The sequence below is a fragment of the Camellia sinensis genome, chromosome 4 (genome assembly GCF_055761805.1).
Source record: "Camellia sinensis isolate YWXY chromosome 4, ASM5576180v1, whole genome shotgun sequence".
Taxonomy (NCBI): domain Eukaryota; kingdom Viridiplantae; phylum Streptophyta; class Magnoliopsida; order Ericales; family Theaceae; genus Camellia; species Camellia sinensis.
This window is the reverse complement of record NC_138964.1, coordinates 100,603,733-100,621,169: the sequence shown is the minus strand read 5'-3', so window position 1 is coordinate 100,621,169 and position 17,437 is coordinate 100,603,733. Positions and strand designations below refer to the sequence as shown.

Sequence of the window (17,437 nt, the reverse complement as noted above, 5' to 3'; positions counted from 1 at the left end):
TTATTGCTGGTCACAGGGAAATGGATTCAGTATGATGATGATAATCCAATCCCACAACGGGAGGAAGACATCACAAAACTTTCTGGGGGAGGTATGTTTCCCAAAGACAATCATCCCTCATGTTTACACCAAACTTGTATGTAACCCACTTGCTCATGCGTGAACATGAACAACTTGCAACACGTCTACATCATTGTAATCCTTATAATAAAGATATTTCCAAATTTCATTTACTTCCCAATCCCGATGGTTCTTTTGTAAGGACAACCTTTACTTCTCTCTCTCTCTCTCTCTAAATGAAAAAAAAAAAAAAAAATCCATTACCAAGTGCATGGTGTTGGTAAAGTGGGGTGATAGGACGGGGGAAATTGGGGACGGACCTAATTGTTGACAATATTTGTATAAAGTGGATGCTGTCTAATGTGTAATTGTTTGAATTTGTTTCAGGTGATTGGCATATGGCTTACATGTGCATGTACAAGGCTCGTCTTGCTCCAATGTAACCTCTCTTTTTTTTCTTCTTCTTCTTAAATCTTTAATTTAATTTGAATAATCAGTCGGATTACACAACATTCAACAGCGGGTGATGCCCAAGAACAGATTCTAAAAATTATGCATTGATCAGTTGGTTTTAGATGATTGGGTTTGTTGTTCTCTGTTAAAATACAAGAGTGTTGAACATTGGTGTTTGTTAGGGGGATGTGTCTTTTACATTTTTATATCAAAGAAAATTAGAAATTCCTGTGCTTTGAGGCAGGCTATGATTTTGTTTGTTTCCGTGGCTGTAGCTTGTACGCACTGCTTGTAATGCAATGCACAATCGTCGTGGTCATAATTTTAGTGTAGTAGTTTGCCCAAGGAATTATGAATGCAGTCACTACTCATTACTACTACTACTAGTAGCGGTGTGGAGTTCGAATCTCTAGAGTGAAGTTGTCTAGAGTGCGCATGAAGTTAAGGTCAAGTTTGGCTATCTTAAATAAGTATATACTTTTTATCTTTTTATTTTTTTTTCATCACATTATCTCTCTACTTTTCTGCACATCTTTTCGTAAAAAGACAAAAAGTGCACTTATTTAGGTCATCCCAAACAATTCCTAAATAAAACGACATCTTTTTGGAAAAAGAAAAGAAAAGAGAAGAGAACGAAGATAGCGGCAGCATCAATCCATTTCCCTTTTTGTCGGCTGGGGGACAGGGCCGGCCTGGGGCATAGGCCACAAGGCCATGGCCGAGGGCCCTTCAAAATAGATTTAAAAAAAGTCCCCTCTTATTATAATTTAGTATAATATATTAGGTATGTTTTAAATTTAAAAAAATTAAAAAATACCCAAACTAATTTAAAATAAATTGACCCATTAAAAAATTAAAAGACCATTAAAAAAAAATTAGTATTGTTATACAATGAAAATAGACCCAAAAAAGGGGTCTCTCTTATTATAGTTTAGTCTAATATATTAAGTAAATTTGAAGTCTAAAAAAAATTAAGGAAGACTCAAATTAACTTAAAATAAATTAATCCATTAAAAAATTAGAAGGCCCATTTAAAATATTAGCATTGTTATTCATTGAAAATGATTTTACAAAAAAATTAGATTATGCAAGTATGATTAATTTATTTGGTTTTAAAAATACAAAAAGAGTGAGACTTATTAGTTATTGTAATGTATTGTTAAGTATTTTTCGTGATTTTGACACAAATCTTTTATCCTTTACTTTTAATTTTTTTTTTTTTCATTTTTTCGTGATTTTGACACAAATCTTTTATCCTTTACTTTCAAATTTTTTTTTTTTCATTCAATGGAAAAAAAAAATGTAAAGGACTTGAGAAATTTATTAATTGATTATCGACTTTGGGAAATCTAGGGCCGGCCCTGGCTGGGGATGCCCCATCAGCCCCTTACCCTTTCTCCCTCGTGCACCAGCAGATGGCCCATCAGCCCCTTCCCCTTCCCCTTTCGACCTTGCCGGCTGGCGCTACTCACTTCCATATGCCACAATCGAATCAAACCTTGATTTGCAATTAAACTTCAACCCCGTCTAACTAACAGCTTTTGTTTGTTCAGGGCACATTACCACCTTCAGCAGCCTACTTTTCAAAAAATATACATATATAATAAAAAAAAATTCAATTCCCTCTAACTGAAAACCAACCTTTCTTCAAAAGATCCAAAAATAAAATGCCAAAATTTTCAACCAAGTTAAAAGAAAAAAATGGCAAGCAATAGAGCAAATTGAGAACAATAGGAAATAAAAATTGCTGACAATGTGCATATTAGAATTGGAGGGAAATAGAGACATGTACTATTTGGGCGTGAACAATCGAAAAGCCCTCATTTTCTGTGGTTTTGCACAAAAATTGGGCAGGGTAGCGCAGGCCGGCGGAGAAGGGGAAGGGGCTGATGGGGCATCTGCCGGTCGGTGAGGAGGAAGGGAAAAGGACGATGCTGCTATCTTCAATGTTGTTATTTTTATTTTTTTCGCCCTAATTTTGAGTAAGTGTTTGACATGTATTAAAAAAGTATATATATATTTTTTTGTATACATACATTTATTTTGGTTATATCAATTAACATCTATCAACATTTTCTCTCACTTATTCTACTTTTTTTACTTATTTTTTTTTTTATAAAAAATCAAAAAATACATTGATTTTGGACAATCCAAACCACCCTTCATCAAAACGACATCATTTTCTTTAACTTCATGAGCACTCCACTCCAGACAACTTCACTCTAGAAGGCGGATGGTCTGTTGATCCATGTGCTTTCCTTTGTAGGAGCAGTGTGGGCCACCACCATGCCAGATCAGCTTTATAAATACCGATTCCCTCCCTCCCTCCCTTATTTTTTTCAGTACATATAAAACAGTTATATTAAAATAAAAATAGGCAACATATAAATCAAGAAAATGTAAAACAATAAAATTTTAAAGGGCTAAAAAAAACAACTAATAACCTAACAAGAATTACAAACAATAAAATATAAAATCATCAAAAAAACAGTAGTTTCGAAAAAATTGTCAATCTTTTTATCTATGTGATTTGGAAAAGTAAGATATGTCTCCAATCCGTCATTACCACCGTCATCATCTCCGTTATTGCCACCCAATTCCGCCGCAGCCGTACTTTCCCCCTTCCCTTATTTGTGCAAAATAATGGGATGTGATGTTTGAATTGTGGTTAGGATTAAGAGGAATAAATTTAGGGGAAATTTAAAAAAAAACAAAAAAAAAATCTAAGGTTTGAGTCTTATAATAAAATAAATCTTGACTTTTTAATTTTGTTAATTTAAATCCTAAACTTTTGATTTGTTTTCAATTTAAACTATTTGCTTATTTTCGTTAAATAAAATTGATAAAAAATGGATATTTTAATAATTAAACTCAATGAAAATGGAAATTATAAAAAAAAAAAAAAAATCTAAGGTTTGAGTCTTGTAGCAAAATAAATCTTGAGTTTTTAATTTTGTTAATTTAAATCCTAAACTTTTGATTTGTTTTCAATTTAAACTATTTGCTTATTTTTGTTAAATAAAATCGATAATTTTTTTTCGATATTTTAGTAATTAAACTCAATGAAAATGGTATTTTCGCCATTTTCTATATGAGTGGTGCTATTAGCACACCATGAATTATTTTGGATCCCCTATTTCTTTGGATCCACACTTATAAATTTTGAAACTCTTAAAATTTCTTTTATCCCCCCAAATAATACCAAAATTATCTTTAAACATACCACAAGTTGAATGCACACCCTCTACACCTCCACACCCAAAAAAAAAAAAAAAAATCTTTCAAAAAACCCTAACAAAACCCATTAAAAAGAAGAAGAGACTCATCCTTTTCAAAACCCACGAAGAAGAAGAAGAATAAGAATACTGTTTATGTTCATATAAGCTACAACATGGTATTACCTTTTGACTAACTACTATACAGAGAGAGAGAGAGAGAGAGAGAGATCTTTATTTTTTTTGTTTTTAATCTCGTTTGGGCCATCTTGTTTAACATGGTATAGACTTTTGATGTGCTCCCGTTTCTACCATAACATATCCTCTCTTTCTTCTCTCTATCTCTGTCTTGGGACAGTGGTGGTGGTGGTGGTAGTGGTGTGTGTGTGTGTGTGTGTGGTGAGATTGAGGGAGAGCCATAACCAAAACAGAGTTGTTGTGTACCAAAAAAATGACGAGTTTCCTTCATGTTCGGACCTACATTCCTGAACAAATAAGCTATGTTCGGGATTGTGTTCCCGAACAACTAAGTAATGTTTGGGTTTGTATTCCCAAAATTGAAATAATAAAATTTCTGCAAATGTTAAGAATTTTAACTGTTGACTTGCCATCATCCTGAAATAAATAACAATACAAATTAAATTTCAAAATGTGATCAGTAAAACAGGTCCGAACATATGAATAATGTTAAATAAATAATGTTCGAGCATGTGTTCCCGAATTTTGGTCATACGTTCGAGAGTTCAGTCCCAAAAAAATGACGAATATATTTTATTATTTTTGCCTTTTTTTTTTTCAAGAAACTTATCCTTACAAGGCCAGTCTCCTTTGAGTTAAGAACAATATCAAAGTTATGAATATCTTCTAAACTTTTATTGTTATACTCCTCTCGTCTTATGGAGTGTTAGTTGCCAGAAAAACTTCCACTCACTATCATTGCCGAAGAAGTGTAGGTAATCAAATGGTTGCTACTGTTACCACCGGAATATTGCTGCCAAAGGATTTTCAAAGTTTTAAGAGTGGATAGGTTTGAAGGTGGGATTTAGGAAAGATAGATGGGTGGTGATGGAGATGGGTGCTCTCATAAACCCTAATTCATGATGTAGTGGGTGTGTAGATTTAATTGTGAGATGGGGTGTTGTTCCAAAATTAATGATGTCATTTATAGTAATTTTATTTGAGGTTATTATTGTAATAAAAAAAAAAGCTAAGAAATGAGGGATTCAAAATAATTTATGAGGTGCTAATACACTCTTTTTATATACCTACAATGAGTTTAAAGACTAAAATACTTTTTTCCAGTTAATTTTTCTTAAAGAAAATAAGCAAATGGTTTAAAATGAAAAAAATCAAAATATTAAGATTTAAATTGATAAAATAAAAAATTCAGAATTTATTTTGTTACAAAATTTTTCTTTTTTGGTTGTGTGTGTATAATTGTCCTAATAATTTATTATGGGATAAGGGGTTATGTTGAGCACTGGTTGAGAGTAAATTAATGAGACTGCCATTATTACAGAAGGAATGGTTTCTCATCATATTATTATTCTTCATATTTCACCATACTTTATTTAATGAGCTTTTTTTTAGATCCACAATGATAATTTAAATTGTCATCTTATAAATCTCATAGTAAAAATTGTCTATGCAAAAAATCAATTTCATCGAATATTAATAATAGATGAACAAATCACGTTTTGTTTAGGTAGTTTGAGTTTAAACTCATAATTGTTGTTATTTTAAAAAGAAAATATATTTATTGGATTTTGTGATCAAAACCCTTCCATTGGGCTCCTTTTTAGTAAAAAAGACCATCAAAACTTTTGTAATTTGTAAACCCCCCTTGAAGAAGAAATCCTTCGGGAAGGACAAACAAGTAATTTTTATATGCGCATAGGGTATATGCCATGTGGTACCTTCTATTATTATGATTGGTTTTAATAGTAGGGTCTACTACATTTATGTTTGGTGTTTGGGAAACAATAGGAAATATATACATTTATGATTAGTGAAAGGTACTTCCACGTGATACCCTATTGGCATACCAAAATTTCTCAGGACAAACAAACTTCTTTCCTTTTATTTATTTATTTTTTTATGGACAATCTTATTCTCAGTAACTAATTTTATATTTTAAACTTTAAAATGATATAACCTTTGATTTAAATATTGATTTTTAACAAAATTAATATTTTTAAAACTCTCTCGTCAAGATCTATCAAATAAAAGCCATATTAGCCATAAAATTTCTTTAATAAAAAATAGTAAAATGTTTACGATTGAAACTAGTGAAAACAGTAAAATTTTATTCTAATTTGTTATGATAATATGTAATCTTGATATTCTATTTTAAATTAACAGTAAAATTTTACACTAGTTTGTGTTTTGTTTGGTAACGATCTATTTATAAATGATAGTATAATTTTCTTTGGTTTGTTCATAAAATTGACAATGACAATCTATTTTGATTTTTGTTTGGTGACAAGGTTTGAAATTTTGTTTCCGGATGATATGTTTAACAATTATGATAAAAATTTACTATAATATTATATTTTTGTAATTGTTTTATAACGCCCCCAAAAATATAGATACCAAAATACACATTATACTTCTCATTAAACCTTCAGAAGTCTACTTAATCTCAATCATGCGATACAAGAAACATCCTCAATACTGTATTTCATTCGTAAATGTCCATTGAGTCTTACGAATTACACCACATGCATTATTACATTAATTAATCCAGAACTTAAATTCATAGCATGTGAATGCAAAGAAACAATATTTAAACTCATACAAGTTAATGCCTTAAAGGCTACATGTTTCAAGGCCTTACCCGGTTACAACAAAATTGGGACATAAGCCCAATACATCAAAACCCAACGCTATACAAGAAACAAAATACATGTACAAAAGCAACGGAGCCTCAAGCTCTAAGGTCCTCCCAGGTCATCACCTTAGCAGAGGCACATTATCATTACTTGAAAGTTGTTTTTCACGTAGGGTGAGTATAAAACCCAGTAGAGATAATCTTCAATGAGATGTATAATGTTTAATAATGTCGTATGGTGAATGTATATGAAATGCCATACTTAAAAAATTGAGTTTTGTCCTTTTGAAACAATGCCATACAAGAGTTCCAAAACCAAATTCCAAACAATTTCTTTAAATTAGAAAATAGGGCAATAAATACAACATTGTAAATCCCTAGGGCTAGTGTCTGTATGAGGCTCTCAAGGCCTTACCCAAAAGCCATTTTCTCGGCTCCTAACCGGAAGAAATTGGCTCTTAACCGCGCGAGTTTTCGGACTTTCACCATGGACCTAAAGCCAAATTAATTATCCATAACCATACCCCCTACACGGATTCACCACAATATTTACCATTTTTTCAAAACAATGTAAGTGTTCTCCACTCAAATCATTTCCAAAAATACGAAAGCTTGATGATCAAAATTCCATGACATGATCAATGCATTGCATGATTTTGTAATCAATTAAATAGCCTAAATCACATGCAATTTTTATCACATGACAATACTATCCTCCACCGATAGCCCAAATAGTTATTTCTAATTCAAAATTAAAGCATAACGACAATGATATATTCCATATGCTAACAACAATTCCAAAATCTATTTGATTTTTCTCAAAAGTTCCAAAATTCTCAAAATCAATATTCAACACTACTCAAGAGTCTCATGAATCTTAATATTTCAAATCCAATTTCCAAAATCAATATAATTTTTCCAACAATCTCTATATTTCAAAAAGAATAGTTAATACTCAACATTTCCAAAGGTTTCATAAATATTCCCAAGCAAATCATCTTTTCAATAACTTCCACACCTCATACGCTTTATGAAAAATTTGGGGTTTTACTCTCAAACCCCAATTTTCTTTCAAAAATCAAGTCACGAGGGAACCTCAAGATCTTTTATTAAATAGTAAGCAAGGTTAGTGAGAGATCCCTCTTTTTAATGCAATAATACATAGATAAATCAAACCCTAACCTTCTCAAAACTCAAGAAATCCAAATAACACATAACAAAGTTAAATAACACACAAGTCATCAAGAAACCTCTACCTCAAAGCAAAAAGGAAGAAGGAAGAAAACTCAAAAAACCGACAGTAATCCAATGACGATTTGTTCTGATTGGAATGAAGCCCTTGATGAACTCGATACTTTATCTCAAGTAGCAAGGTGAGAAAATGACTCTAAGTGATTAGATTTGAAGCTCAAACGTGAAAAAGCAAGTTTTGGGAAAGAAAAGTGGGTTTTGGTATAGAGAGAGAGGGAAAGAGAGAGAAGAAAAGTGAGGAAAGATAAGGTATAGAGTGTTTATTTATAGTGCTAGGTCAAAAGTAGAATATTTTCCCTAAAATCAACCCGAAGAATAAGTCAAAAGCCTTAAAAAGTAGGGCCCAAATCGTAACGAAAAATTTGAAATTTTTTGTTAAGTGTCAACACCAAAAGGAGGGGTGTCAACACCAAGAAACAGTGGTGTTCCAAGAACAACTGCACCAGACAAGGTGTCGACACCCAAATACCCTGGTGTTGACACCAAAAAGTAGAACCATAAAATGCAACACTCAGCTTACACGGTGTTAACATGAAGAAAAGGTGGTATCGACACCCAAAAACAGAAACGACAAGAGAAAAAGATGGAAATGCAGGTGTCGATCCCAAGAAGCCCAATGTCGACACCCTGACAAGAATTCCAAGGTTCACAATGAACTTTCGAGCAAAACCAAGTGCGAACGAACAATCTTAACAAGTATAGTTCAAATTTTACTACACTAAAACAATGATACAATAATCCCAAAGATCTAAATGACAAAAGAAATAGAAATTAAGAGATTATTTCATTTTTACCCCTATACTTTGTCACGATTTTCAATGATCTCCCCAGACTTTTCTTATTTTCAGGCGTACCCCTATACTATTTAAGTTACTATCAATTTTTCCCCAGCCGTCAGATTTGAAACGAAAAAAGTTAAAAAAATTACATTTTGGCCCCAAATTTCAAAACAAAGATGCAAACCCACCCAGCAAACCACCACCAGCAACCACTGGTTCAAGCCCTTCTATCTCCTTCGTCATAACTCCGTTTTGCCTCATTTTTACGTCGTTGGATTCAACTCACAGTCTAGTTTTCATATCACATCTCACATGTCTCATTCTTCCTCTTTTTGCATGCTATTGGAGCTCCAAAAGTTGATAAAAAATAAGACTTTTCTTCTTATTTTTGGCTTTTCTTCGAGCCATCTTTCAGATTTCATATCTTTCTCGATTCTTGACGGTTCTACTTTATTCTTTTGTCATTCTCTTCACCTCACTTCCTACTTTGCCCTACACTACCTCACTTTCTCACTTCTTCGTGTAATGGGCTATTTTGGTATGCCGAAAGTTGTTTGAAAACTAATTTTGAAACTTTCAAAACATTCATCTTTTGTTTCTTTCTTCTCCATCTTCCTCATTCTTCTTCTTATTCTTATTCTTCTTCACTTGTAACATGATATGGAACATGGTTCTAGGTGGTAATGAAACTGATGATGGTGGTGGTGGTGGCGGCGGTGATGGTTCTAAAAAGTTATATATGATACTTTCTACATATCCATGTACAAACCTTTGCAATGTATTAGTTTCTCTACAAAAATTTGGTCACTCTGATGGGATGCAATATTGAGAACAAGTGCTTAAACTCTAGGAAGATAGTAGATAGTTGATTATAAAATACCTAGGTGTAAATTTTATATGGCTTCTTCTTTCTCACTCAGGGAGGTAGAGGACGAAAATTCCGTTGGTGGAGTTTGATGAACATAAATATGGACTAATTCAAAAACCTGCTGCCTATGCATCACCAATGGAAGCATAGACATTTAGTGGGCCATGATTGAGATCTAACATACAGTTAACCTTTTTTAGAAGAGGAAAAAAAAAGAAAAAGAAAGGGCATCAAAGATGTGCCTATAGTTCATATTATAACGAACCCTCCATAACCAAAAATAGTTGGGTGCATCCAAACAAGGAATAATAAAATGCAAATTTAAAGAATAAGAATATTTGCAAATTCAAAGAACTATCAAGTTGTCCAGAGCTTCCACTTGATATAAAGCAAGATATAATCTTATTCATCCTTCATTAATCACCTTGTACAAATTCTACATCTATCATCTCCATCAAATTATTCATAGCCAGGGAACACAAAATAGATAAGCCTAGTAATTTAGATAATTGATTAAAGGTTGTGGAAAGTTGTATCATGAAATAATATAATGAGGATGGCCATATTTTCCATACTGTCAAAACCACCAATCCACCATACGGTTGAAATAGAAAGAAACAAGAGATGAATGCTTTGAAACTTTCGGAATTAGTTTTCGGACAACTTTCGGCATACCAAAACCGCCCATTACATGAAGAAGTAAGAAAGCGAGGTAGTGTAGGGCAAAGTAGAAAATGAGGTGAAGTGAATGGCGAAAGAATGAAGTAGAACCGTCAAGAATCGAGAAAGATATGTAGTCTGGAGGGGGCATTCAAAATCGTGATAAAGTATAAGGATAAAAATGAAATAATCTTAGAAATTAAATACACTTTCAAAAGGTTTAAAGAACACAAGTGTTACGTGTTTATTAAGAATTACAGTGACTATGGTATTTAGTGATGATAATGGTATTTTACTATTTAAAAGTTAAAATTTTACAATAAAATTTACTATGTATCAGAGTAAATATTTATTGTGAAATAGAATAAAATTTTACTGTTGACATTAATTCCGACAGTAACAATTTTATTATTTTATTTAAAAAGATTTATGACCAACATGGATCTTGTTTGATAGATGTTGATAAGAGGATTCTAAAAATATTAATATTATTAAAAAGAGACATCTAGATCAAAAGTTTTATCATTTTAAAGTTTAAAATATTAAATTACTAATTAATAATATTTTGGTAACAGTAATGTGTGTTGGACTTTTCAAGAAAAGGTTTTTGTGTTTGTCCTTAATGCATTAAAATTTTATTATGAGGGGGGCATTGTATAACGGTTCTGGTTTAGACCCGACCGTATTCATGCTCATAAGTTTGAAATTATGTACCTTAATTATTGTTTATACCCTTACTATCTTGTTATTAGCTTAGTTTGGTTGTTTGAGTTGTTGGTTGTGTTTGAAACGGGTTGGAAGTTAGTTTTTCAAAAGAGTTGTTGTCTATTTCATTTCTTGTTCTCTTGAGCAGTGCTTTGGTCGCTCGAGCGGTCTTTGAGATCTCCTAGTATTTTTGCAGGTCTATAAAACTTCTGGGAGTAGGGTGATCTTCACTCGAGCGATCTTTTCACCGCTCAAGTATTCTTTTGTAGGCTTGAACCTCTGGAAGGAAGACATTGTGTGCTTGAGCGGTGCTTAGGTCGCTCGAGCGGTGTCACTTATTGTGTCTAACACTCGAGTGGTGGTTTTGTTGCTCAAGTGCGTATATCAGATTGGGGAGAAGCCTTTCTCAGTCACTTTTTCATCCCCCTCTGTGATAACCCAACCCATAACATACTTGATTATGCATATGATTATGTGTTTGATATGAATTTGTATGTTTAATTATGTGAATTATTATGTGATTATGAATTTTGATTTGTTGAGTGTAGAAAAATCTATTTAAATTGAGGGCTTTGAACTGAGAATTTATAGCCTTAGAGGTGCCAAAAACCAATGCCGACTTTACATTTGTGTTTAGCATTTTTTTGGAGCATGTGGTGGAATTTGGCAAAAGTTCGATTCGTAATGAATTAATTGAGCTTAATTAGCATAAACCTTAGATTAAGCCAACCTCATTATGTACGTGATTTTATGTTTAATTGATTAAGAAGATTTTGATTCTAATTGGCTATTACTCTAAGGTAATTTGGGATTTATGGGAAATTTTGAAGTCTGATTCATATTTGATTTTAATAAGAATTTAATTTGAAATTAGAAATTAGAAATTAAGGGTCCAAATGACTTAAGGAAGTGAAATCAATAAGTTGAATCAATTCAATTTCGAGTACTAGACCATATGGGGGTTTAATTAAATATTCGATTCAATTTTGATTCAGTTTAGTAAAATCAAGATTTGATTAATTGGGTCCAAATTAGAATTAATTAAGTCAATTTGGTTATAAGAATTAGTAATTGTGATTATTTTGGATTAAATTCATTTATGAGGTATTTAATTTGAATATGTAAATTATTGACAAGGATTTTAGGTTTGATTTGAAATTGAAGGCCTTAGTAATTTACGAAACCAAAATTGATGATGATAATAAATTTAATTTAATATTTGGAGCCTTTTGGGAGTTTGATTAAAAATCTGATTCAGATTGACAAAATTATATATAATTAATTGGGCTATAATGGAAGTCAAATTAGACTGGTTAGATTATGTGTGATTTGTGATTAGTTATGATTAATTTAATTATATGCTAATCAAGATTTTTTTTAGGCTAAGTGTTGCTTAATTAAATTAATCTTAAGCATAAATTGCATTATGGAACAAACTACAATTTGTGGGCGTGGGTGCACTGAGAAATTTAGGTGGGTGCATTGAGAAATCTGGTTGTGAATGTTGCGCTGGCAGCTTGGATCAATGTGCACGTGTGTAGTGTGAATACATTTAGGCCTTGTTTGGCATAAACTAAAAAATACAGAAAGTCAAAAAGCCACTATCCTATTTAAGTCATATTATCTTATTTAAGTCACATCACCTCTCTACCACATCACTTCAAACCCAACCCATACCCAACCCATATTTCATAAAAAGTCAAAAAGTGTACTTATTTAGGACATCCCAAACCACCCCTTAGTGAAGTTGTGTGTGTGTGTTTTATGTGCTGGTGAACTCAAGGGGTAGATTTAATTCATTTGACCCAAAACGTTTTACAAAGAGAGAGAGAGAGAGAGAGAGAGAGAGAGAGATGGTTCAAGTTAGCACCTATTTGCTGGAAATGTAGAAGTAGAGCTAAGGAAAAGCAAGGGAAAATGAAGAAAGGAGAAGAGATTCAAGAAATTCAACCATTGAAGACCTAAGGTAAGAAATTGAAACTTAGATTTATAAATAATTTAACTAAAAGATGAAATTAAGAAATAATTGGCTTCAATTTCATGTAAATAAAAAGAAAATGAGCAAGATGATGAAGAAATGGAGTTAGGTTCAAATTTGTGGAAGTTAAATTGGGAATTAATTATGTTGAGTTTGATTTTTGTAGTCTTACATGAGTTTGAGTCTAATCTATACACGCATGAACATATTCTTCAATTTTGATACTCTAATTGTACATGCATCATGGATTTCTAATAATTGATTTCATGTTTTGATGAAATAAGAATTTAGCTTTGGAAATTTATGGGTTTATGAACAATGAACTTAATTTAAAGGAGTTTTGATGTAAATGATTTAAAATTAACCATATTTTCTTAATTATTTAAGAGTTTGTATGTTTTTAGACAAGTCGTGTATGAACCCAAGTTTTGAGATTATATTTTGAAAGTTCAATTCATGTTTTAGAATTTGTGGGTTTGCAATTGGGCTTGATGTGAAGAATATGAATTAAATTTAAATTTGGAAAAACATGGAAATAAATTATAATTTATATTTGAGAATAAAAAATTAGTTTGATTTTGAATTAAATTTCATACATGCAAATATTTTTGAAAGGGCTTTATAGCTTCCATATATGTTTATGTGAAAATGCAGAAAGATGATTTTTGAAACATGAAGAACTTGGCACCAAATCGCACATGTATACATAATTTTGTTGAATCTCATGAATTTGAGTGTCATTTCTACCATTTGAGATGAAATTAGAGTCTACATTTCATATGCATGCACAATCCATGAAAATGTAGAATTTATGTGCATGAGTTTTGAAGTTATGGAAATGAATTTGAAATAATTTGGGCTTGTATGATGAATCCTTGGAGATTTGAGCTTCAAATCTTGTAGAATTGACATTATATCATGTTAGAAGTTGTATGGTTTCTATATAGGACAAAACATGTAAGTTGTATCATTTAAAGTTATGTTTTGAAGTTGAAACAACATTTTATAAAACCCATAAATTGACTTCATCGCTCGAGCAGAGAAGTTGCCGCTCGAGCGTAAAATGCAAGCAACCAACATTTTTGCAGACCAAGGAGTCTGCTCGAGCGACCAATGTTACGCTCGAGCGAGGAACCCTATTTCAGAAAAGTTTGAAAAGTTGTTTCATGCTCCGATTTTCGTTCTCTTTTATTTTTAAGCACTCTTAGGCATACATTGATCGTTATAAATGAATTAAAAGAGTAAGAAAGAAGCCTAAGAAAACTAAACAAGTTAAGAACGAAATAAATTGTATTGTGACCCGATTTCTATGTGTATTATGAATTGTATAGGGTCAACTACAAGGGTGAACCAGGCATCTGAACACTGTGAGTAATATCTTAGTAAAGATATTTTCAAGTATATTATTTTCCAAATGCTACTTCGTTATAAGCTCCATGGATTTGTTGATTTGAATTACGAATGAGTATTCTATATGCCTAATTTTTGTATAAGACTCTGTCAAGAATATGATTTGGGCCCAAGGCCGTTTGAATATAACGATGGGCCAAAGGCCGTTTGAATATAATGATGGGCCAAAGGCCGTTTGAATATTATGATGGGCCAAAGACTGTTTGAATATAATGATAGGCCAAAGGCCGTTTGATATGATTGGGCCAGAGGCTGTTTGGTATGGTTGGGCCAGAGGTCGTTTGATATGATCGGGTCCGAGGCTGTTTGATGTGAATGAATTGGGCCGAAGGCCATTTGAATATTATGATGGGCCAAAGGCCGTTTGAATATGAATGTAATGGGCCAAAGGCCATTTCAATGAAAAGGTACCCATGAATATGAATATGAATATACGTATAGATATGAATATGGAAATAATGGACCTAAGGTCATTCTAATTTGATTTACATATAATATGTATTAATGTGATTTACTTGATTAAGAATCTCATTCATACAGCCTCTTTACTTTGGTATTATTCATTGGGCATTAGCTCACTCTTTATATATATATATATATATATATGTAGGTGAGTAATTGGAGGATCAACGTTAGATTTTGCCCCGAAGTCTACCTCTTTGTCAAGCCACCCAAGATGTCAAGCCACCCAAAGTACCTCTGTGTAGAGGGGCTTTATTTCATTTTGTTAGGCTTGAGTTGGTCTTTGTATTTTGTTCAAAGTCCTCCATGAAGTGTGTGAGATATGTTATAAAATATGTCTTCGTGCATGTATATATAAATGTGTTATAAGTGTTTTAATTACTACAGTTGATCGTGTATGCACAGCTCAATGGACAACATTATTTTGTTTTGCCTCCACTTTAGGCCCCAATTATACTTAAATATTTTGAATTTTGTCTTTGAGGCCGTAGGTAATCTGCGGATTACTGACCGGTTACGACACTAAACCTATAAGGGTGGGTTTGGGTTGTGACACCCTCTCTCTCTCTAAAACATTTCTAAACCTAATTTCTTCACTCACACTCCCTAGTTCTTGCTTAAACACCTCAAATACACCAAAATCTATTTATTTCTTCACCATAGTTCCTTAGAGAAAAGGGTAGAGCTTGTTGAAAGCTTCATTTTAATCGAAGAAGATTTTATTTTTAGCTCCGTCAAACTTTTACTCTTGCTTTCTTCTTCTTCTAGTATTGGGGTAGGGATTAATTCAACATTTGTATGATTTTTAGTTTGGTTATTTACTCTTTAAAAGGGTCTTCTGATTTGGGGATTTTGGGTTTAAATCTAGGGTTTGATTTTGAAATGTAAAATAGGGGTTTTCAAATGGAATTTTAAGAAAGGTGGTGGGAGTGTGAATATTGTTGAGTTGTGTTGAAATATTGGAAATCCCTTCCTCAAATGTAATGTTGAAAGTAAAAGATGTTTTATTGGAATATCATTGATGTTTGATTTATGAAAAGAAAAGGAAAAGATGTTGGGTTTGAAAAGATGAGATGAAAGTATCTGTTGATGATGAGAGTGGAATTAGATATATATTATCGCTTCAATTTTGAAATTTATGAGATTATATCTGTTGTTGGAAAATTATCTGTTGAGTAGAGGTATCTGTTTTGGGCTATCGGTGGAGGATAGTTTTGATTGTTGTAGAAATTACATGAAGATTAGGTTAATTAAAACTAATTACTCATACATCTTGCATTGGGCATTGTTTTATACTTAAATATTGAATATGTATTGTTTTGAGAAAAATAGGTATATACCGTGGTGAATCTAGTTAGGGGGTGTGGTTGTGGTTTGTTATGTTGGCTTGTGTGTCCTTGGTGAAAGTCCAAAAGCCCGCGCGGTTAGGTGTTGATCCTTTCGATTGGTACTAGTAAAATGGCTTTAGTAGTGCTTGTATAGCCTACTACCAGACACATACCTAGAGATTCCTAGTGTTTTGTATCCACTCCCCTATTTTTTGATATAAAAAGTATTGTTTTTTATGAATTGATATATACTAGCATTGCATTGTTTTGAAAGAGAAGGTATAATGTTTTGATAAATGGCTTGTATATGCATTCAATTTATGACTTTATTAAGTTTCATACATTTGTGTTCAAGTATCTCTACTGGGTTTAGCTCACCCTACGTGGAAAACAACTTTCAGGTGCTGATGATATGTCTCCACCAAGGACATAGCTTGGGAGGACTTGGAGTCGAGAGCTTCTTTTTGTTTCTTTTTGTGTAATTAATTTTGTACAAGTCTTGGGCTTTCAATGTATTGAGTTTGACTTATTTTTGTTGTACCCAAGTATTTGCTTGGAAAGATGTAGCAATTAGGGCATAAACTTATTTGTACTTCCTTTTATTACAATTCATTTACACATGTCATATACGATAGATTTAGGATCTAGGGTTTATGAATGTATGTATATGCATATGTCATCTGTTATACGCTGAAATAGAATCAATGAAAGGTTAATATTATGTAAATTTTTATTTTTTTTCCATTGAATATCATGAGGTGGATTATTGTTATTATTTTGGGGGTTACAATTTGGTATCAGAGCTACCGGTTTTGAGTACTTTGGGATCATGATTTTTACCGCAATGGGTTTATCTTGCTAGATGATATTTGTAGTAGACCTGGTATGCTATGTGATAACATGTTTATATGACTAAATAGATATGAGATTTGATTTCTAAGATATTGATGGGGTCTACGAGTTTCGAGAAGTCCTGTTAGAAGAGCACTTGATTACTGATAATTCTAACTAGAACTCTGGCAATGTCGTGGAACGATTATTCTCTAGAAAGTAAATTCGTTTGCAACTATGTGATTCAGTGATTATGTGGAATGAATTACTTGTTGTCCACTGTATTAGGACGTGAGTGAATTAGCTTTGACACATTTATAAATGTGCTAATCTATTGTGTTACCTTTATTAGAATGTTAGGATGTGGACATGGTGGTGGTAGGCGCAGCAGGCTTAGGCAGTAGGAGGTGCCGATACCGGATCAAACTCTGGCACAACAGGAGGAAGTTAGTTAGACTAACGTGATGGGCGTCTCAGCTCGCGAAATGGCAAGAGCATTACGGGAATCCATAGACATTCTCAAGACAGAGAATCGAGTCTAGGCCCATGTTGCAGAACTAGGGCCATCTTTTCTAAAGAGAGAGTTTTTCTAGTCGAATCAGAATGA

At 32.6% G+C, this 17,437-nt stretch overlaps 1 protein-coding gene and 1 long non-coding RNA gene across 4 annotated transcripts in view; both read left to right on the top strand.

Moving 5' to 3' along the window:
- LOC114322463 (ubiquitin carboxyl-terminal hydrolase 6) overlaps positions 1-761 on the top strand; it is a 40,661-nt gene extending 39,900 nt beyond the window's left edge. For all 3 annotated transcript variants that reach the window (XM_082925411.1, XM_028269773.2, XM_028269766.2), the window contains 2 exons: positions 17-91; positions 448-761. In XM_082925411.1, the coding sequence (XP_082781537.1) occupies positions 17-91; positions 448-503 (131 nt within the window). In that variant the 3' untranslated portion in view covers positions 504-761. The remainder of the gene's footprint in view (positions 1-16; positions 92-447) is intronic.
- An 11,871-nt stretch (positions 762-12,632) lies between these two features.
- Positions 12,633-16,741, top strand: LOC114322382 (uncharacterized). Its single transcript, XR_014366777.1, has 2 exons — positions 12,633-12,787; positions 16,401-16,741. It is a non-coding gene; the product is annotated as an uncharacterized LOC114322382 (long non-coding RNA).
- Positions 16,742-17,437: the final 696 nt, after the last annotated feature.